Source organism: Ranitomeya imitator, chromosome 2, assembly GCF_032444005.1.
Source record: "Ranitomeya imitator isolate aRanImi1 chromosome 2, aRanImi1.pri, whole genome shotgun sequence".
NCBI lineage: Eukaryota > Metazoa > Chordata > Amphibia > Anura > Dendrobatidae > Ranitomeya > Ranitomeya imitator.
Genome location: NC_091283.1, coordinates 612532464 through 612554721, shown reverse-complemented (window position 1 = coordinate 612554721; position 22258 = coordinate 612532464). Strand labels below are relative to the sequence as shown.

At 45.8% G+C, this 22258-nt stretch overlaps 1 protein-coding gene across 1 annotated transcript in view; it reads right to left on the bottom strand.

Moving 5' to 3' along the window:
- Positions 1 to 2022: 2022 nt before the first annotated feature.
- The window catches only part of RAC3 (Rac family small GTPase 3), a 38362-nt gene continuing 18126 nt past the window's right edge, over positions 2023 to 22258 (bottom strand). Inside the window, exons 4-6 of the mRNA XM_069752472.1 lie at positions 15812 to 15874; positions 11336 to 11495; positions 2023 to 2761 (exon numbers count right to left, since the gene is read on the bottom strand). Of these exons, the coding sequence (XP_069608573.1) occupies positions 2631 to 2761; positions 11336 to 11495; positions 15812 to 15874 (354 nt within the window). The 3' untranslated portion in view covers positions 2023 to 2630. The remainder of the gene's footprint in view (positions 2762 to 11335; positions 11496 to 15811; positions 15875 to 22258) is intronic.

Below are 22258 nucleotides of genomic sequence, written 5' to 3'. Positions count from 1 at the left end.
GACTATATCTACAGGTAAATAGCATTTTACAAGGTGAAAGGTTCCCTTTATAGGGTTTATTCGAGACTTTTATTATTTTTGTGCCTGGGGCTAACCACCTGACCTGCCTGTTCAGGCCAGCGATGATTTCTGCTATCTCAGAAGGGTCACAGACCGCTCCTGCCAGTGATTCCCCTGCTGCTGACATCATGTTCACAGAAGAGCATCTTCTCTTCCCCTGTGCTGTATTGACAGGACATCTCTGCTGATGTCATGCTGATTGACAGCAGGTTCCCTGCTGCTTAACTGCTAGGAACTGGCTGTCAATCAGCATGACATCAGCAGTCACGCTCTTCGACACAGTGGCCCGGAAGGAGGAGAGCTGCTCTGTTGACAAGAGATGAACCAGCAAAATTGCTGCCTGAAATCATCCCCATGCAGAACAGGCAGGTAGTTATCAACTACCTGCCTGTTAGTTCTTAGCCCCATTCACAAAAATAATAAAAGTCCCAGGTAACTCCATTAAGTCTTTCTTGTACACTGATACTCAATATTTTACACGTGCTCGGACTAGTGATTTACAGTATATAGAAAAAAAAATATGTTCTCATCATAGATACCAAGGTTCCTTCTGATGCATCCCACATTTGCTTTGCTGACTACCATGCTATGTTACTAGTCTTTGTGACTCGATATGAGAATGGCCCATTTTGGGTTATTACTGGTTGAAGGAAAGAAACCAAATTACACAAAAATTTCATAGCCCTCTCATTTTACATATCTTTTATCTTGATCATCTCACCCAGACTACAACGTATGTTACAATCCCCAAAAACAATTTTGCATCATCATTGTTCTTTATGACGTTATTATACAAATTAAAGAAAAAACAATGCTAATTGGATGGGTCGGTACTGGGTTTTCTGACTTTAGAGTTTGTTCACACTTGCTATAAAAAAAACATTTGTTCTGCAAGCAGGACATACTTCAATGAAACAAATACATGGTGATGGTTTGGGGGGTCCTGGTGAAGCTGACAGGTTCTTTCAGGAATCCCTCTTTTCTGGAGGTCTGATACCTGCTCTGTCTTTTTTAGTTGTTTCCCGAGCGCTCTGTTATTTTGTAAATACATTTTTTTACCTTTTTGCTGGACGTTTTATAAATGATTAAAATATTGAAAATAAAGCTAACATTTTGTGAAGCTAAGATGTTTAAAAAGATGCTCAGACAACTTCCTTGCCTTCCCATTGACTCGTATTGTAAAGTATTGAGCAAGTTCCTAGTGAGAAATGCCAGAAGAGTGAAGATTTTCCTTCTTTTGAATGCTTGGGATTTTCTGAAAGCCTTAGCATATGAACAGCAGGTCATTTTTACATAGAAATGAATAGGTCCATTCTTTTGAGCCTTTCTCATTTGAAAAAACGCTGGAAAAAGACACAGTGTGAACATACCGTAAAACTTGTGCTTGTGGTGGTCGCAATAAAACCCGGAGGTGGGTTCCATAAACTGTGACAACATGATATGCATCAAAGGCCAACATACAAGACCCCCTCCAAATTCTCTCCTGCTGAACCCATTAAATAGACAAATCGAAACATATTCGAGGCACCATAGAGATCTTTGTAAAAATCCAATCTTTATTCTAGAATATTTAGAACATTACTTCAGTCATGAGACAAAAATAGAGCAAAATTTTGGCCAAATGGTCTTTCTCAAGCCTAAACTACAGTCAGCATTTTAGGTTTGAGAAAGGCCATTTGGCTGAAACGTTGCTCTATTTTTGTCTCTTTACTGATGTGATGTTCTAAAAATTCAGTTATAAAGATTGGATTTTCACAAGGATCTCTATGGTGCCTCAGATATGTTTGGGCTTGCTGCTGTTTTTGGATGTAGTAGGTCTTGCCGAGTAGCACATACTCATCAATGGGAATTCTATACTGGACCCATCAAACAGACAATCAGAGTCAATAAAGTTTTTTTTAAACAAAATGTAATTAGAAGTATGCCCATGGTTATTAAACCCTGCCTCTTTATAGAAACAGCTTGTACATTCACAGTACTGTTTTAATCCTTCAGAACATGGGCCGCCATACAGTATTTCCACAGTTTTTTCATAAAGCATCATGACTCGACAAGATGTTTATATACTCACAAATTAATACCAAATTGACTACATGATTCACAGATTTCTTGTAACCAGGACACAGAACAAGAAAACCAGACATTATCCCCATGCAATAGAAATACTAGATGGGCAGAGATTATTAATGCACCATGACACAGGCAGACCACCCTCCTCCTTTCCAAGTAAAGTTCAATTTCAGGTGATGAACTGGTCCACATAACATCTCTGCAAAAGGAATCCCACTGCTGTGCCATATACACAGTGTCAGGTATCGCATATTCACGCGGAGGGGGTCACAAGTCTAGACCCACCACTTGGCATTGGAAGTAAAGTAGAAGTCACTCTCCTCCGAGTGGTTCGCTGTGTCACCCATCCCCCTCCCACCCCATGCTCCGTACATTCACAAAACACTAAACCACGGAAAACATCTGCAGGTCTCCGTTCACCCCACGTTCCTCGCTGGTGGGGTTTCACGTCTTTGGAAAGAGATGGTATGAGTTTGGTCCAGCTTCCAGTCTATTGGTGCTCAGAAAACTGTACATTTCTTGCCAGGTCGCTTCACGGGTGGAGGGCAGAGGACGGCACGGATAGCTTCATCAAACACCGTCTTCAGACCGCGCTGGGTGAGGGCCGAGCACTCCAAGTACTTGACAGAACCTTAAACATAAAACAATCAGAGTTACCAACTGGTGCCCAAAATCACAATGTTTTAGAACACATTAACTAAGAATTTACTACAATTTTCACCTATAAATGAAAATGTTCTGTTATTTTCTGTTCTCTGTGCTGTGAGTAACTCTATATAGCCTCTTCTAATTACCTCTTTTGGTGAAAAAATTATGGCCGCAAAGGTATCTCTTAGGCAACGTTCACATTAGCGTTTCCCGACGCTGCGTCGGGAAACGCTGCGGCAACGCATGCGTCATGCGCCCCTATATTTAACATGGGGGGCGCATGGACATGCGTTGTGCGACGCATGCGTTTTTTTTGCCGCAAGCGTCGGGCGCGGAAAACGCAACAAGTTGCATTTTTCTTGCGTCCAAATTTCGGCAAAAAAGGACGCATGCGTCGCAAAACGCAGCGTTTTTGCGTGCATTTTGGTGCGTTTTTATTTGCGTTGTGCGTTGCGTCGCCGACGCAGCGGCGCACAACGCAAATCTGAACGTAGCCTTAGGACTTGTTACTAACAAAGATAGGTTTGATTAGTTACTCTGGGTACGGTTAGAGTAAAGAAGGCGTTAATGTCCTCAGGCCAGTCAAATCTCACACTTAGGCTATGTGCACACAGAGTTTTTGAAGCACAATTTGAACGGAAATTCTTCAAAACTAAAAACTACTCAAAAAACTGTCTACATACCTTTAGGCCAGGTTCACAGGAGCGTACTTAAGAGTCCATGTATGGCCCGCAATGCAAGTCTTAAAGCCTCCTGAGTCTATGAGACGGTAAGTTCACTCAGGCAACCTGAGGTCTGTCTGGCCATTGCGGTCCGTATACAATCCGTAAAGTACACTTGTGTGAACTCAACCTTAGGGTTTGGTAGTTCGAAGAACAAAGAAACTAATCAGTGGTGTGACTTACCTGGTGGTCAGGAGCTGCTTTTACTTATTAAGAAGCTTTGAATTTTACTATCATGACAGAAGTATTCTGGGAGTGATACCTTTATTGGCTAACCAGAAAATAATATGTTTGCAGCTTTCAGAGCACACTGGCTCCTTCTTCAGGCAAGATTACAAATAGAGAAAAGCCTACATTTATGTGGAGAACACCAATATTCACAAAAGGGTATAAATAAAGAAAAGCCCCAGGTAATCCCTGGAGATAATTAGAAATCATACAGTTGTTGACTGTCGGTGTATTTATAAATGTTCCATGGAGGATCAGAGCACCTCTGAGATCAAAGAAGATAAAAATATTATCTTCCAAGATTCTTCATGGAAAATACAAGAGTTTACTAACACAGGAGCCATGCAAGTTCTCATTAAAGGGAATGTGTTATCAGAAAACGACCTGATGTTAAAGGGAACCTGTCACCCCGTTTGCATCTCGGCTTTGGGAAAATGGCCGCCGCGATTTCTTCTGCGCACGCGCGGCATCCCGCGGCCATTTTCCTGAAGCCCCGTGCAGCAGAGCACTCCATCTGCGCACGCGCGGCCCCAGGAAGATGGCCGCCCCCACCGATGACAGGGGGTAATAGCGCAGATCGCGCGCTGCTCCTTCACGTGCACGAAGTGGATTCGTCACTGCGACATGCGCACACCACTACGCCACCAACGGAAAGCTGGGGAAGAAAAGAGCGATGTCACCATGCCCACCTGACCAGACCAGCCTGATTGACAGGCGAAAACGGCGACTTTGGTAATGTATTGCGCAGCATAGGTGGGGAATCAGGGTACACTACATACACTATTGTAACGCACAGCGCAGGCCCTATTTAACAGTATTTATATCTCAATCTGAAAAAACGGGGTGACAGGTTCCCTTTAAAATCATGTAAAAATTTTTTTTTTTACATTTTTGGTAATGTTCTATCTTTCACATCAATATCTACATTGAAAAAGTAAAAAAATCTTGAAATTATCAGGCGGCTATTAGTCCTAATAGTAGATTTTTCCTTCATGTTCTTCACATCTAAGTTACAAACAACTCATGTTAGTACCTCATAGGGTGGAAGAGGCTATATCCTGAACAGGAAATGTCAGAAAATTTGAAACAACAAAATCCCTGTTTTCTGATCATGACCCCACTCTAAAAAAATGCAAAAAAAGCGATCAAAGCATAGTGTGTACCCCAAAATAGGGATTTTTGTGTACTCACCGTAAAACCTTTTTCTCCGAGCCACTCATTGAGGGACACAGGACCGGGGGTGTATGCTGCTGCCACTAGGAGGCTGACACTAATTAAATACAAAATAGGTTAGCTCCTCCTCTGCAGTATACACCGCCCACTGGCTCCGGATAATACCAGTTCGTAGCCAAGCAGTAGGAGGTTAACAAGATTTAACCATAGTAACAACATGTCAAAGACTAAAACACTCATCATAGGCAATAAGCCAAAAACAAGGGTGGGTGCTGTGTCCCCAAAGAGTGGCTCAGAGAAAAGGATTTTACTGTGAGTACACAAAAATCCCTATTTCTCCATAGCCACATTGGGGGACACAGGACCATGGGACGTCCAAAAGCAGTCCCTGGGTGGGGAATAACAACCCAACAGTGTAAACTTATGGCACCTGCTGACTACAGGTGCGCAACCGCTGCCTGCAGAATACGCCTGCCCAGGCTTGCATCTGAGGATGCCTGAGTATGGACATTGTAATGCTTTGAAAAGGTGTGCAGGCTAGACCAGGTTGCAGCTTTGCAAACCTGCTCTGCAGACGCTTGATTTTGAATGGCCCAGGAAGCACCCACCGACCGAGTGGAGTGTGCCCTGAGGACCGCAGGGATAGGCTTGCCTCTGACGCGGTAAGCCTCTTGAATGGTCCACCGAATCCATCTGACAATTGTCGACTTAGAAGCGGCCAGTCCCTTCCGGTGTCTCGCCGGGAGCACGAACAGAGCATCCGTCTGACGAAAGGATGCCGTCCTGGACACGTACTTCGCGGTGCGTTGGAGTAGGGCAAAGTGACAGAAGTACGATATCTTCATTAAGGTGGAAGGAAGATACCACCTTCGGGAGAAAAGTAGGGGACGGTCTGAGGACCACCTTGTCTTGGTGGAACGTAAGGAACGGCGTCCGACAGGAAAGAGCAGCCAACTTCGAGACTCGTCTGATCGAGGTAATAGCGACGAGGAAGGTCACTTTCCATGAAAGAAGAGATAGAGGGATGTCCTGCAACGGCTCGAAGGGAGATTCCTGCAGGACACCTAGGACCAGATTAAGGTCCCAAGCCTCTAGAGGCGCTCTGTAGGGAGGCACCACCTGAGAGACTTCCTGAAAAAAAGTTCTGACCTGAGGCTTGGAAGCGATTTTCCGTTGAAAAAGGACTGACAAGGCCGAGACCTGCCCTTTAAGGGAACTAGGCAAAAGCCCCAAGTCCAGACCGAATTGGTGGAAATCCAGGATGGTAGGGATGTTGAAAACCATCAGAGGGCGACCTCTGCCTCTGCACCAATCGAAGAAGATCCTCCAGATCCGATGGTAGATGCGCGATGATACAGGCTTTCGGGCATTGATCAAGGTGGAGACTACCTCACGAGAGAAACCCGCTTGAGTTAGAACCCAGGATTCAACAGCTATGCCGTCAAACACACGGCCCCTGAGTTCTGGTGGTAAATCGGGCCCTGAGAAAGTAGATCTGGATGATCTGGTAGGCGCCAAGGAACGTCTGTGAGGAGCTGGATCAGCTCTGCATACCACGGCCTGCGAGGCCAATCCGGGGCGATGAGAATCACCGGGACACCCTCTGCCTTGATCTTCCTGATTACTCTGGGAAGCAGGGGCAGGGGGGTAAACAGGTAAGGGAGGCGAAACTGACTCCAAAGGAAGGACTAGCGCGTCCGCCCCGATCGCTCTGGGGTCCCGGGACCGGTACAAATTGAGGTACCTTGGCATTGAACCCGGAAGCAATCAAGTCTACGTCCGGAGTACCCCAACGATGGCAAATCAGTTGGAATATGTCCTGATGGAGAGACCACTCTCCTGAGGCGAGACCTTGCCGGCTGAGGAAATCCGCGGCCCAATTCTCCACTCCCGGAATGTGAACTGCCGATATGACCGAGAGGTTGTTTTCGACCCAGCGAAGGATGTGCTCTACCTCGCGCATTGCAGCTCTGCGGGTTCCCCCTTGATGGTTTATATAAGCCACAGCCGTGGCATTGCTCAACTGGATACGGATGGGGTGGCCTACTAGGAGATGATGGAACCGCTTTAGGGATAGCCGAATCGCACGTATCTCCAGGATATTGATGGGAAGGCAAGACTCGAGATGAGTCCAAGTTCCCTGCGCAGTGTGATGGCGTAAAACCGCACCCCAGTCTAGGAGGCTGGCGTCGGTAGTGACTACCAGCCAATGGACTGGGAAGAAAGACCTCCCTTGGAGGAGAGAGGATCAGAGTATCCACCATTGGAGTGACCGCTTGACCCGAAGAGAGAGAGGACACAGTCAGTCGAGGGAAAAGGGACTCCCGTCCCATGCGTCCAGCAGAGCATGCTGTAGGGGACGGATGTGCAGTTGCGCAAATGGAACGGCCTCCATTGCGGCCACCATCTTCCCGAGAATCCTCATGCCGAAACGGATGGAACAAGGGGATGGCTGAAGAAGCTTCCAGACCCCCTGTTGAAGAGCCAGGACCTTGTCCCGAGGAAGAAGCACCAACCCTAGGAAGGTGTCCAGGGTCATGCCCAGAAAGGAGATCCGTTGAGCTGGAACAGGAGATGACTTTTTTAGGTTGATCAACCAGCCCAACCGGGAAAGAGTATCCAAGGAAATATGGACGCACTCCTCGCAGGCTTGGAAAGATGGGCCTTTGACCAGTAAGTCGTCTAGGTAAGGAAGCACGACTAGACCCCGAGAATGCAGAATGGCCATGACCTTTGTGAAAACTCTGGGGGTGGTGGCAAGGCCGAAGGGCAAGGCCGTGAACTGAAAATGTTCTACGACGGCGAAGCGAAGGAACCTTTGATGAGGTGGGAAGATTGGGATGTGGAGGTATGCATCACGGATGTCGATGGATGCTAAGAATTCACCTTGTTCCATCGAGGCAATGACAGAACGGAGAGATTCCATCCTGAAATGACGGACTTTAACAAATCTGTTAAAGAGCTTTAGGTCCAGGATGGGCCTTACTGTTCCATCCTTTTTGGGGACCATAAACAGATTTGAATAAAAGCCGCAGAAACTTTCGTCCTCTGGGACAGGGACAATCACTCCATCTTGTCGGAGCGACTGAATGGCCTTGGAAAAAGCCCGAGTGAGCATTCCCACTTTGGGAGGGCGGGAAGCGAAAAACGGGGTTGGAGGGGGGAAGGAAAAATCGATTTTGTAACCGGAGAACACCAGATCCATGACCAACTCGTCGTCAATGACAGAGTCAGACATGACGAAACAAGAGAAGGCGTCCGCCTACTTTGCTGGTGTCGTCCGGAAGAGATTGCGAGTCATTTAGAGGAAGACAGTTGGGGTCTGGATCCACTGGACCTAGACTGTGTGGGGAGGCCCCTCCAGGAATGGTTGGGCCTGTATGGAGCCAGAGGGCTTTTGTCTCTGCCGACGCGGTGCCCTGAGCCAGGGGAATTGGCTGAGGAATGCCATGCGTAAGATCCACGAAAGGGCCAAAAACAAGCCTGCGGCTGTCGTCGGAGCGGTTGTCTGAACCTCTGCTGGGGAAGGGAAGTACTTTTTCCCCCCGTAGTGTCTGAAATCAGTTTGTCCAGCTTTTCGCAAATTGAAGCCGTAAGTGCAGAGCAGTTCGCTGCGTCCAGGGAAGCGTTTACTAAGTAATCGCCCGCCAGGGAAATTTGATTTGCTAACTCCACTAAGTCAGAAGGAAGATCACTGCTTTGTAAGGCCTTGTGCAGGGAGTCTGCCCAAGAAGTCACGGCTTTGGCTACCCAGGTAGCAGCAAAGGAGGGAAAGAGTGCCGAGCCTGAAGCCTCAAAAGCTGAACGGGCGAGACTGTCAACTAGGCGGTCTGTGGGATCTTTGATAGAAGATCTGTCCGGCACGGACAGGACAGTTTTAGAGGACAAACGTGAGACAGGAGGATCCACAGGAGGGGATTCTGTCCATTGTTTGCAGAGATCAGGAGAAAAACGATATTTGGACTCCAGAGATCTCTGGCCCTGAAAGCGTTTGTCTGGACGCTCCCTATGCCGCTGGACTATGTCCTGGAACTTCGGGTGATTGGCAAACACCCTGTGAGTACATTTGGTCGTTTTAAAAGATACCGAATTATCCGTACTGGAGGTCGCCGGTTCCTCATCAACCTGAAGGGACTGGTTGATGGCCTCGATGAGACTATCTATAGTGCTCTGATAACCTGGCGACTCCAGATCTAGAGGCCCATCAGACTCAGGATCAAAGTCCTGGTCGGAAGAGGTGCCTAGGGAGCGAGAGCGGGAAGCGGAGCTAACAGACGCCGAGGCACCAGAGGGCCGAGCTACGGACGCTTTCCTAGATAGCCGCTTATGCCTAGAGTGAGAGCGGCCCCTGCAGGCTGAAGATTCCGCAACCGTAGGGGAAACTTCCTGAATAGGGGGATTAGTGGTCCTGCTCCTGGTTGGATCCTGGAGGGACTCGATAGCTTTAGTCAAAGAAGCCATAGATTGCGAAAGTGACAAAGCCCACTCAGGGGGACTGGTCACCGCGGGCTCGTTTGCGGCGGGGGGGTCCTGAGCGCATTTAGGGTCACAAGCGTTACAGAGCGGAGCAGTATGCCCGCCTTCGTAGCGCAGCCTGACAGGAGGTGCAAGAAGTGAAGAACACTATGTGTTTTTGCAGACCTTTTGGGTTTATGCAGAGACATGTTGTCAGTTAACCTCCGTGCAGGGCTGTGGGGCACTGTGTGCAGGAGTAGGAGGGCCTGTGTCAGTGTGCAGCGCACCTACCCAGGTCCTGTGTCCGGATGCTGTACTGAGACCGGAGAGGGACGCACTCCTTGATTTGGTGGCGTTCTGAGGCTCCTGAGAGACACCGGGAGCTCTCTCTTCAGTCCAAGATGGCCGCTGAGAGTTGAGAGGCGCTTCTCGCAATGTGCGAGAAGCACTGAAGCGGTGGGCGGGGCCTCGCACGTGACGCGTGCAGTGGGTGGAACGCGGCCTAGCTAAGGCCGAAGCCGGGGACTAAATTAGCGGTGCCCGGCCGCGAAATGCGGCCGAGCCCGCGGTGCGCTTGGGAGCCCCCCTACCCTATCAGACTCACCGCTTGTGGCCCTCTTCAGGTGAGGTGAGTATCGCTGTCCCACAGTGGTGGTGCAGAGGGAGGGCGGCCGGACTGTGCTCAGTGAAAGTGCCTCTGTGTATCCTAAGGGTATGTGCACATGCAGATTTTGCTGCGGATCCGCAGCTGCGGGTCCGCAGCGGTTTCCCATGCGTTTACAGTATTATGTAAACCTATGGGAAACGAAATCCGCAGTGCACATGCTGCGGAAAAAAACGCGCGGAAACGCAGCGTTTACATTCTGCAGCATGTCAATTCTTTGTGCGGATTCCGCTGCGGGTTTACACCTGCTCCAATAGAAAACTGCAGTTGTAAACCCGCAGCGGAATCCGCAATAGAAACCGCGATAAACCCACAGGAAAAAACGCAGCGGTTTTGCACTGCGGATTTATCAAATCCGCTGTGGAAAAATCCGCAGCCCTCACAGATACGTGTGCACATACCCTAAGAGTTCCCTAGGATTTTACAGGGCTAGGTCACGGCCAAACATCCCACGTCACAGGAAAGGATATGGGGAGTAAATTTGCCATGCTCGCCTGTTGGTGTTTCGTGGGAGATCAGCCCCCATTAAAAGGGTCCGTCGCCCCCATCGTCCTCTTGCGCAAAGATAAAAATAAAAATTAAAAACTGAAACGTCTGGAAAAATTCAGACGCAGTGTGCCTCCTACGGACACTAAGCAAGAACTGGTATTATCCGAAGCCAGTGGGCGGTGTATACTGCAGAGGAAGAGCTAACCTTTTTTGTATTTACTTAGTGTCAGCCTCCTAGTGGCAGCAGCATACACCCACGGTCCTGTGTCCCCCAATGTGGCGATGGAGAAATGATGTTTTGGTTCAGAGTGGGATTCTAAGCAGAGAACTAACATCTATGATGTCCGCCTGCTCTATCTAATTAGATGTACTTACCGTATTTACCTTCATTTCATTCCCAACAATTAGCAAGTTGGATTTGATACTCAAGAAAAATTGGGCTAAATTCTTAGAGCGGCTTCTAGAAGTTGATGTAAGTGGAAGAAATTTAAAATCTTTGTTTCAAAGTGTTAAAGAAATCAGATTTCAGTGCTAATTCATCTGACATTCACCATCTATACCACCCCTCCATGCCACACTCCTGGTCTAGGAGGCTGACATTCAGACTGGAGATCTGGTGATCACGGGGTATAAGTGTCTTCAGGGGTCCAATACCCTTTTGTCTGACCCTGCAGAGCCATTATACGGACAGATAGGTGAACAATCTATGAATACCAGATCTTCAGCCCCGCGAGGTCATTACTACTGTGAGTGTGATACAAGGAGCAGATGTATAGATTTAGTACAGGTTTATCCTTGTCCCCATGAATACCTTCAAAAATCTTACCTATTTCTCGAGCCATCGCTAGACCCTGAGGATATGTGATCGGCGATAGTCTTTTGTCCCTCAGTCGTTCAATGGTGTCTTTGTCATCCCTCAGATCCAGTTTTGTGCCCACCAGAATGATGGGAGTGTTAGGACAATGGTGTCGGACTTCTGGATACCACTACAAATACATGTATTTATGTTTAAAACCCTATATCATGTGTGACCGTATCAAAGATATTCATAAGAAATGAATGTACCATAACCTTATCCATATACGCTAATGTGACATGATTGAAGTGGGTTGGCTGAGTTTAAAGGTAATGTATCATCAGAATATGACTTACTGTTGAACTCAGGTTTTTGGGTTATGTGTATTTTTTTTAAATCACAATTTGTATCCATAAACAAAATTGGTCATCTTGCAACTTTCACACTGGCCACTGGGGCTTTTTAGACTCACACCTCAGGTCCTTTTAGAAAGTTTTCAGAAAGCTCTTTATCCGCAGAGGCAGTGTTACAATGATAGGCAACGTCTCTATACACAGGATCTACCAATTACAATAGGTATTACGGTAATCATATATACCAGACCATGCATGCACCACCAGCCAAAATACTAGGGGTGCTCGGGTATATGTTAAAAGTTCAGTGCAAAGCAAGTAGACAGGAAAACCTAAAAAGAACCACACTCCAAGAACCAAATAATAATACCAAAATCTTTATTAAATAACCAGTAAAAACACATCATGCGTATATTATAGGGAATGCAAAAGATAACAAAGATCACCAACCAAAAGGCAGTACGGAATCCACTGGAAGAAGGCACCGCGCCGACATGCATGTTGGGGCTCGAGGCAGTGTGGTTTCCTCAGGTAATATGACTGGTTAGCCTACAGTTATTATTCACTCACCAATGATCTTGGCAACAATATGCATGTTTGGGTAACATTTTGCACTTATGCTCTTTGATTTATATATATCCCTACGTATCACAATGGGCCAATGTGATTATTATGCTATTTAGCACAAGGCACTTGCACTTTCTGAAGTGAATATAGGGCTATAATCTGATACCTACTGTTTTAACACTATTTACCACTTGGATTCCGTACTGCCTTTTGGTTGGTGATCTTTGTCATCCCTATAATATACGCATGATGTGTTTTTACTGGTTATTTAATAAAGATTCTGGTATTATTATTTGGTTCTTGGAGTGCGGTTCTTTTTTAGGTTTTCCAATTACAATAGGTGTTGTCACAGCTGACCTTGCTCCACCTTCACTCACAATGAGCTGTGCACACACTCATTAAATGCTTCAATGTGGATGATGCACATGTGACGTTTCCTAAAACAACAGTAAATTAGAGTCTAAAAAAGTCCCAATGGAAAATTGCAAGGTTTCTTCTTTTTAACACTAATTGTGATGTGTGAGAAAAGTTGCCAATATTTTTAAAAAAAATTCATTTAACCCCTTCATGACCCAGCCTATTTTGACCTTAATGACCTGGACGTTTTTTGCAATTCTGACCAGTGTCCCTTTATGAGGTAATAACTCGGGAACGCTTCAACGGATCCTAACGGTTCTGAGACTGTTTTTTTGTGACATATTGGGCTTCATGTTAGTGGTAAATTTAGATCAATAATTTTTGAGTTTATTTGTGAAAAAAATGGAAATTTGGCTAAAATTTTGAAAATTTCGCAATTTTCAAATTTGAATTTTTATTCTGTTAAACCAGAGAGTTATGTGACACAAAGTAGTTAATAAATAACATTACCCACATGTCTACTTTATATCAGCACAATTTTGGAAACAAAATTTTTTTTTTGCCAGGAAGTTATAAGGGTTAAAATTTGACCAGCGATTTCTCATTTTTACAACAAAATTTACAAAACCATTTTTTTAGGGACCATCTCACATTTGAAGTCAGTTTGAGGGATCTGTATGGCTGAAAATACCCAAAAGTGACACCATTCTAAAAACTGCACCCCTCAAGATGCTCAAAACCACATTCAAGAAGTTTATTAACCCTTCAGGTACTTCACAGCAGCAGAAGCATCATGGAAGGAAAAAATGAACATTTAACTTTTTAGTCACAAAAATGATGTTTTAGCAACAATTTTTTTATTTTCCCAAGGGTAAAAAGAGAAACTGGACCCCAAACGTTATTGTACAATTTGTCCGGAGTACGCCGATACCTCATATGTGGGGGGAACCACTGTTTGGGCGCAAGACAGGGCTCTGAAGGGAAGGAGCGCCATTTGACTTTTTCTATGAAAAATTGGCTGCACTCTTTAGCGGACACCATGTCGCGTTTGGAGAGCCCCGTGTGCCTAAACATTGGAGCTTCCCCACAAGTGACCCCATTTTGGAAACTAGACCCCCCAAGGAACTTATCTAGATATGTGGTGAGAACTTTCAACCCCCAAGTGCTTCACAGAAGTTTATAACGCAGAGCCGTGAAAATAAAAAATAGTTTTTCTTTCCTCAAAAATTATGTTTTAGCAAGCAATTTTTTATTTTCGCAAGGGTAACAGGAGAAATTGGACCCCAATAGTTGTTGCCCAGTTTGTCCTGAGTACGCTGGTACCCCATATGTGGGGGTAAACCACTGTTTGGGCGCACGTCGGGGCTCGGAAGGGAGGGAGCACCATTTGACTTTTTGAACGCAAGATTGGCTGGAATCAATGGTGGCGCCATGTTGCGTTTGGAGACCCCTGATGTGCCTAAACAGTGGAAACCCCTCAATACTAACTTCAACACTAACCCCAACACACCCCTAACCCTAATCCCAACTCTAGTCATAACCCTAATCACAATCCTAACCCCAACACACCCCTAACCCTAACCTTAACCCTATTTCCATCTCTAGCCCTAATTCCAACCCTAACTTTAATTCCAACCCTAACCCTAAGGCTATGTGCCCATGTTGCGGATTCGTGTGAGATTTTTCCGTACCATTTTTGAAAAATCCGCAGGTAAAAGGCACTGCGTTACAGCGGATTTCCAGTGTTTTTTGTGCGGATTTCACCTGCGGATTCCTATTGAGGAACAGGTGTAAAACGCTGCGGAATCCACACAAAATTAACATGCTGCGGAAAATACAACGCAGCGTTTCCGCACGGTATTTTCCGCACCATTGGCACAGCGGATTTGGTTTTCCATAGATTTACATGGTACTGTAAACCTGATGGAAAACTGCTACGAATTCGCAGCGGCCAATCCTAACTTTAATTCCAACCCTAACCCTAAGGCTATGTGCCCACGTTGTGGATTCGTGTGAGATTTTTCCGCACCATTTTTGAAAAATCCGCTTGTAAAAGGCACTGCGTTACAGCGGATTTCCAGTGTTTTTTGTGCGGATTTCACCTGCGGATTCCTATTGAGGAACAGGTGTAAAACGCTGCGGAATCCGCACAAAATTAACATGCTGCGGAAAATACAACGCAGCGTTTCCGCACGGTATTTTCCGCACCATTGGCACAGCGGATTTGGTTTTCCATAGATTTACATGGTACTGTAAACCTGATGGAAAACTGCTACGAATTCGCAGCGGCCAATCCGCACCGTTTGCAAATACCCTAACTCTAGCCCTAGCTCTAATTCTAACCCTAGTGGAAAAAGAAAAAAATAATATTTTCTTTATTTTATTATTGGCCGTACCTATGGGGGTGATAAAGGGGGTGGTCATTTACTATTTTTTTTATTTTGATCACTGTGATAGGTTATATCACAGTGATCAAAATATACCTGGAAAGAATCTGCCGGCCGATTCAGCGGGCGCACTGCACCGTGCCCGCCATTTTGGAAGATGGCGGCGCCCAGGGAGAAGACAGACGGACACCGGGAGGCCCGGTAAGTATAACGGGGGGAGATCTGAGCATGGGGGGTGGATCGGAGGACGGGGGGTGGCATCGGAGCACGGGGGGAGCGAGCAGGAGGACGGGGGAGCGGACAGGATGGCGGAGGGGAGCGGAACATAGATCGGAGGGCTGGGGAGGCGATCGATGGCGGTGGGGGAAGGGGGTACACCAGTGTTTCCAGCCATGGCCGATGATATTGCAGCATCGGCCATGGCTAGATTGTAATAGGCAGTTTCACTTTCAACAGCCAATCAGAGCGATCGTAGCCCCCTGGGCTAAAGTACAACTCCCCCTGTCCCTGCAGATCGGGTGAAATTGGAGTTAACCCTTTCACCCGATCTGCAGGGACGTGATCTTTCCATGACGCCACATAGGCGTCATAGGTCGGATTGGCACCGACTTTCAGGAGGCCTACGTGGCGTCAAAGGTCGGGAAGGGTTAACACAAAGACCTGGTTTCTGATGATGGCTTCCCTTTAATTGCTAATGTAGCCCTCATCTCCCTTACGGCTGATATAGACAAAGAGTAAAGAGGGCTGGATTGGCTCTAAACATTAGCCAGACATCCAGGCCCCTTTGAGGACATCACTGAACATGTGAGGACATACAATATTTCATATATAGTGCTTGTTACCTTTGCTCTGACGTTCTCAAAAGAAGCAGGACTGACAAGGGAGAAGCAAATCAAGAAGACGTCCTGGGAAGTGAGAAGAGTGATAATGAGACAAACCGCTCTGGCAAAAATTAAGAGACCACTGCAAAATGTTCAGTTTGTCTGATTTTTCTCTTTATAGGTATATTTTTGAGTAAAATGTAAATTGTTCTTTTATTCTATAAACTTCTGACAATATGTCTCTGAATTTACAAGCAATAAATTTTGTATTTTTTTTTTCTGAAAAGGAGAAATGGTCAAAATTAAAAAAAAAGTGCATTCACACCTCAAATCATGTAAATAAAACAAGTTCATAATCAAATAGAAACAACAATACTAATGTTTTAACTCAGGAAGAGTTGAGAAATCAATATTTTGTGGAATAACCATGATTTTTAACCCCTTTACCCCCAAGGGTGGTTTGCACGTTAATGACCAGGCCAATTTTTACAATTCTGACCACTGTCCCTTTATGAGGTTATAACTCTGGAACACTTCAACGGATCTTGGTGATTCTGTTTTCTCGTGACATATTGTACTTCATGTTAGTGGTAACATTTCTTCGCTATTACTTGCCATTTATTTGTAAAAAAAAAAATGGAAGTTTGGCGAAAATTTTGAAAATTTCGCAATTTTACAACTTTGAATTTTCATGCCCATAAATCAGAGATATGCCACACAAAATACTTACCGTAATAAGTAACATTTCCCACATGATTTCTTTGCATCAACACAACTTTGGAACCAAAATTTTTTTTTGTTAGGAACTTAAAAGGGTTAAAATTTGACCAGCAATTTCTCAATTTTACAACACCATTTTTTTTAGGGACCACATCACATTTGAAGTCACTTTGAGGTGTCTATATGATAGAAAATGCACCATTCTAAAAACTGCACCCCTCTCAAGGTGCTCAAAACTACATTCAAGAAGTTTATTAACCCTTCAGGTGCTTCACAGGAATTTTTGGAATGTTTTAAAAAAAATGAAAATTTAACTTTTTTTCACAAAAAATTTACTTCAGATCCAATTTGTTTTAATTTACCAAGGGCAACAGGGAAAATTGGACCCCAAAAGTTGTTGTACAATTTGTCCTGAGTACGTACAATACAGACCAAACGTTTGGACACAGCTTCTCATTTAAAGATTTTTCTGTATTTTCATGAGTATGAAAATTGTACATTCACACTGAAGGCATCAAAACTATGAATTAACACATGTGGAATTATATACCGTATATACTCGAGTATAAGCTGACCCGAGTATAAGCCGACCCCCCTAATTTTGCCACAAAAAACTGGGAAAACTTATTGACTTGAGTATAAGCCTAGGGTGGAAATGCAGCATTTACCGGTGAATTTCAAAAATAAAAATAGATCATCATTGCCCCATAGCTGTGCCATATAGTGCTCTGCACCGTTCATATTTCCCCATAGCTCTGCCATATAGTGCTCTGCACCGTTCATATTTCCCCATAGCTCTGCCATATAGTGCTCTGCACCGTTCATATTTCCCCATAGCTCTGCCATATAGTGCTCTGCACTGTTCATATTGCCCCATATTTGCCCCATATAGTGCTCTGCACCGTTCATATTGCCCCATATCTGCCCCATATAGTGCTCTGCACTGTTCATATTGACCCATATCTGCCCCATATAGTGCTCTGCACCGTTCATATTGCCCCATATCTGCCCCATATAGTGCTCTGCACCGTTCATATTGCCCCATATCTGCCCCATATAGTGCTCTGCACCGTTCATATTGCCCCATATCTGCCCCATATAGTGCTCTGCACTGTTCATATTGCCCCATATCTGCCGCATATAGTGCTCTGCACTGTTCATATTGCCCCATATAGTGCTCTGCACCGTTCATATTGCCCCATATCTGCCCCATATAGTGCTCTGCACTGTTCATATTGCCCCATATCTGCCCCATATAGTGCTCTGCACTGTTCATATTGCCCCATATCTGCCCCATATAGTGCTCTGCACTGTTCATATTGCCCCATATCTGCCCCATATAGTGCTCTGCACCGTTCATATTGCTCCATATCTGCCCCATATAGTGCTCTGCACCGTTCATACTGCCCCATAGATGCTCGGTATAAATCTGTGCCGCCGCCGCTGCTGCTGCAATAAAAAAAAAAAAGCCATACTCACCTTTCTTGATTGCAGCTCCCAGGGTCCGGTCCCGGCGTCTCCCCGCTCTGACTGATCAGGCAGAGGGCGCCGCGCACACTATATGCGTCATCGCGCCCTCTGACCTGAACAGTCAGAGCGCAGATAGACGCCAGGAAGATGGAGCGGCGCCCGGCGGCTGGAACGCGGACAGGTGAATATTACATATTTATCTGGTCCCGACGTCCGGCTCCCCCTGCCGTCCCACGGTCTTCTGTGCCGCAGCCTCTTCCTCTATCAGCGGTCACCTGCACCGCTGATTAGACAAATGAATAGGCGGCTCCACCCCTATGTGAGGTGGAGCCGCTTATTCATTTCTCTAATGAGCGGTCCCACGTGACCGCAGAAGAGGGGAAGAAGCTGCAGCACAGAAGACCGTGGGAGGGCAGGGGGAGCGCCAGGATCGCTGGGACTAGGTAAGTATACCTCAGCGCCCTCTCCCCCTCACCCGCCGACCCCACCGCTACCGTGACTCGAGTATAAGCCGAGAGGGGCACTTTCAGCCCAAAAATTTGGGCTGAAAATCTCGGCTTATACTCGAGTATATACGGTACTTAAGAAAAAAGTGTGAAACAACTGAAATTATGTCTTATATTCTAGGTTCTTCAATGTAGCCACCTTTTGCTTTGATGACTGCTTTGCACACTCTTGGCATTCTCTTGATGAGCTTCAAGAGGTAGTCGCCGGAAATGGTTTTCACTTCACAGGTGTGCCCTGTCAGGTTTAATAAGTGGGATTTCTTGCCTTATAAATGGGGTTGGGACCATCAGTTGTGTTGTGCAGAAGTCTGGTGGATACACAGCTGATAGTCCTACTGAATAGACTGTTAGAATTTGTATTATGGCAACAAAAAAGCAGCTAAGTAAAGAAAAACGAGTGGCCATCATTACTTTAAGAAATGAAGGTCAGTCAGTCCAAAAAATTGGGAAAACTTTGAATGTGTCCCCAAGTGCAGTGGCAAAAACCATCAAGCGCTACAAAGAAACTGGCTCACATGAGGACCGCCCCAGGAAAGGAAGACCAAGAGTCACCTCTGCTTCTGAGGATAAGTTTATCTGAGTCACGAGCCTCAGAAATCGCAGGTTAACAGCAGCTCAGATTAGAGACCAGGTCAATGCCACACAGAGTTCTAGCAGCAGACACATCTCTACAACTGTTAAGAGGAGACTTTGTGCAGAAGGCCTTCATGGTAAAATAGCTGCTAGGAAACCACTGCTAAGGACAGGCAAAAAGCAGAAGAGACTTGTATGGGCTAAAGAACACAAGGAATGGACATTAGACCAGTGGAAATCTGTGCTTTGGTCTGACGAGTCCAAATTTGAGATCTTTGGTTCCAACTACCGTGTCTTTGTGCGACACAGAAAAGGTGAACGGATGGACTACATGCCTGGTTCCCACAGTGAAGCAAGGAGGAGGAGGTGTGATGGTGTGGGGGTGCTTTGCTGGTGACACTGTTGGGGATTTATTCAAAATTGAACGCATACTGAACCAGCATGGCTACCACAGCATCTAGCAGCGGCATGCTATTCCTTCCAGTTTGTGTTTAGTTGGACTATCATTTATTTTTCAACAGGACAATGACCCCAAACACACCTCTCAGGCTGTGTAAGGGCTATTTGACCAAGAAGGAGAGTGATGGGGTGCTACACCAGATGACCTGGCCACCACAATCACCAGACCTGAACCCAATCGAGATGGTTTGGGGTGAGCTGGACCGCAGAGTGAAGGCAAAAGGGCCAACAAGTGCTAAGCATCTGTGGGGACTCTTTCAAGATTGTTGGAAGACCATTCCCGGTGACTACCTCTTGAAGCTCATCAATAGAATATCAAGAGTGTGCAAATCAGTCATCAAAGCAAAAGGTAGCTACTTTGAAGAACCTAGAATATAAGGCATAATTTCAGTTGTTTCACACTTTTTTGTTAAGTATATAATTCCACGTGTCAATTCATAGTGTTGATGCCTTCAGTGTGCATGTACAATTTTTTTATACAATAAAAACTATTATATAAAAAATAATTGTTTTTGCATCGCTTTATTCTGAGGGCTATAACTTTTTTTATTTTTTTGCTGATGATGCTGTATGGCGGCTCTTTTTTTGCAGGACAAGATGACATTTTCAGCGGTACCATGTGTATTTACATCCGTCTTTTTGATTGCGTGTTATTCCACTTTTTGTTTGGCAGTATGATGATAAAGCATTGTTCGTTGCCTGTTTTTTTTTTTTGTTTTGTTTTTACGGTGTTCACTGAAGGGGTTAACTAGTGGGACAGTTTTATAGGTCGGGTCGTTACGGACGATACTAAATATGTGTACTTTTATTGTTTGTTTTTTTTACTCAAAGAAATGTATTTATTGGAACAATATTTTACAATGTATTTACAATGATGTATTTACAATCATGGTCCAGCCATCTTCAGGGGTTGGGGAATAGATGGGGATAGTGAATGAGCTACACACACACACAAACATAAAATGACTGTGATTAGTGAACGTGATAGGTCGCTCTGAACAAATGTGTTTTGAGCAAGCGCCTAAAACTATGCAAATTATGGATGGTCCTAATATCTTGGGGTAGAGCATTCCAGAGGATTGGCGCAGCACGGGAGAAGTCTTGGAGTCGGGAGTGGGAGGTACGGATTAGTGCAGAGGTTAATCGAAAGTCATTTGCAAAGCGCAGTGGTCTGTTAGGCTGATAGACAGACGCGATCACATCACGTTGTTCTGAGGGTCTCAGGGAAGCACACAGGGAGCCCCCACCCTGTGCGATGCTTCCCTATGCCGCCGGAACACTGTGATCATGTTTGATCGCAGTGTTTCGGGGGTTAATGTGCCGGGAGCGGTCCGTGACCGCTCCTGGCACATAGTGCCGGATGTCAGTTGTGATAATCAGCTGACACCTGGCCGCGATCGGCCGCCTCCCCCCGTGAGCGCGGCTGATTGCGTATGACGTACTATTCCGTCCATGGAAAATAGGGCCTGGGTCACATGGACGGAATAGTACGTCTAATGGCAGAAAGGGGTTAATCACAGCTTTCATGTGTCTTGGCATGCTTTCCACCAGTCTTTCACACTGCTCCTGGAGCAAAAATGTAAGCAGTTCTATTTTGTTTGATGGTTTGCGACTATCCATCATCCTCTTAATTACATTCCAGAGGTTTTCAATGGGGTTCAGGTCTGGAGATTGGGCTGCCCATAACAGGGTTTTCATGATGTGGTGTCTTATATACAGCTCTGGCAAAAATTAAGTAAAGATTGACACTATGACCAGTGAATACACCCACAGCTTATTAGCATTATAGTTGATTTATCCTTTACTTGTTTTTTTATTTGTTCACTGAGATAAAGGTTTTTTTTTGCGAAACATTGATTTCCCACCCAATGCAGACCCCATGTTCATGTTTTACATGGCATTTCAATAGTCCACATTTAGTTCTACTTTTCCCCAGCGGAAGAACAGGTAAAGGTACCTTCACACTAAACGATATCGCTAGCGATCCGTGACGTTGCAGCGTCCTGGCTAGAGATATCGTTCAGTTTGACAGGCAGCAGCGATCAGGATCCTGCTGTGCCATCGTTGGTCGGCGCAGAAAGTCCAGAACTTTCGTCGCTGGACTCCCGCAGACATCGCTGAATCGGCGTGTGTGACGCCGATTCAGCGATGTCTTCACTGGTAACCAGGGTAAACATCGGGTTACTAAGCGCAGGGCCGCGCTTAGTAACCCGATATTTACCCTGGTTACCAGCGTAAATGTAAAAAAACCCAAACACTACATACTTACATTCCGGTGTCTGTCCTCTCCGGCGCTCTGCTTCTCTGCACTGTGTAAGCGCAGCGGCCGGAAAGCACAGCGGTGACGTCACCGCTGTGCTCTGCTTTCCGGCCGGCGCTCAGTGCAGAGAAGCAGAGCGCCGGAGAGGACAGACACCGGAATGTAAGTATGTAGTGTTTGTTTTTTTACGTTTACGCTGGTAACCAGGGTAAACATCGGGTTACTAAGCGTGGCCCTGCGCTTAGTAACCCGATGTTTACCCTGGTTACCAGGGGACTTCGGCATCGTTGGTCGCTGCAGAGCTGTCTGTGTGACAGCTCTCCAGTGACCACACAGCGACGCTGCAGCGATCGGGATCGTTGTCTAGATCGCTGCAGCGTCGCTTAATGTGACAGTACCTTTAGTCTCAACTTGGTTCACAGGGAGATTGAACCTGATTGCCATGGATGGCAGGGTTTGGCTTTGTGAGGGTCCTATACA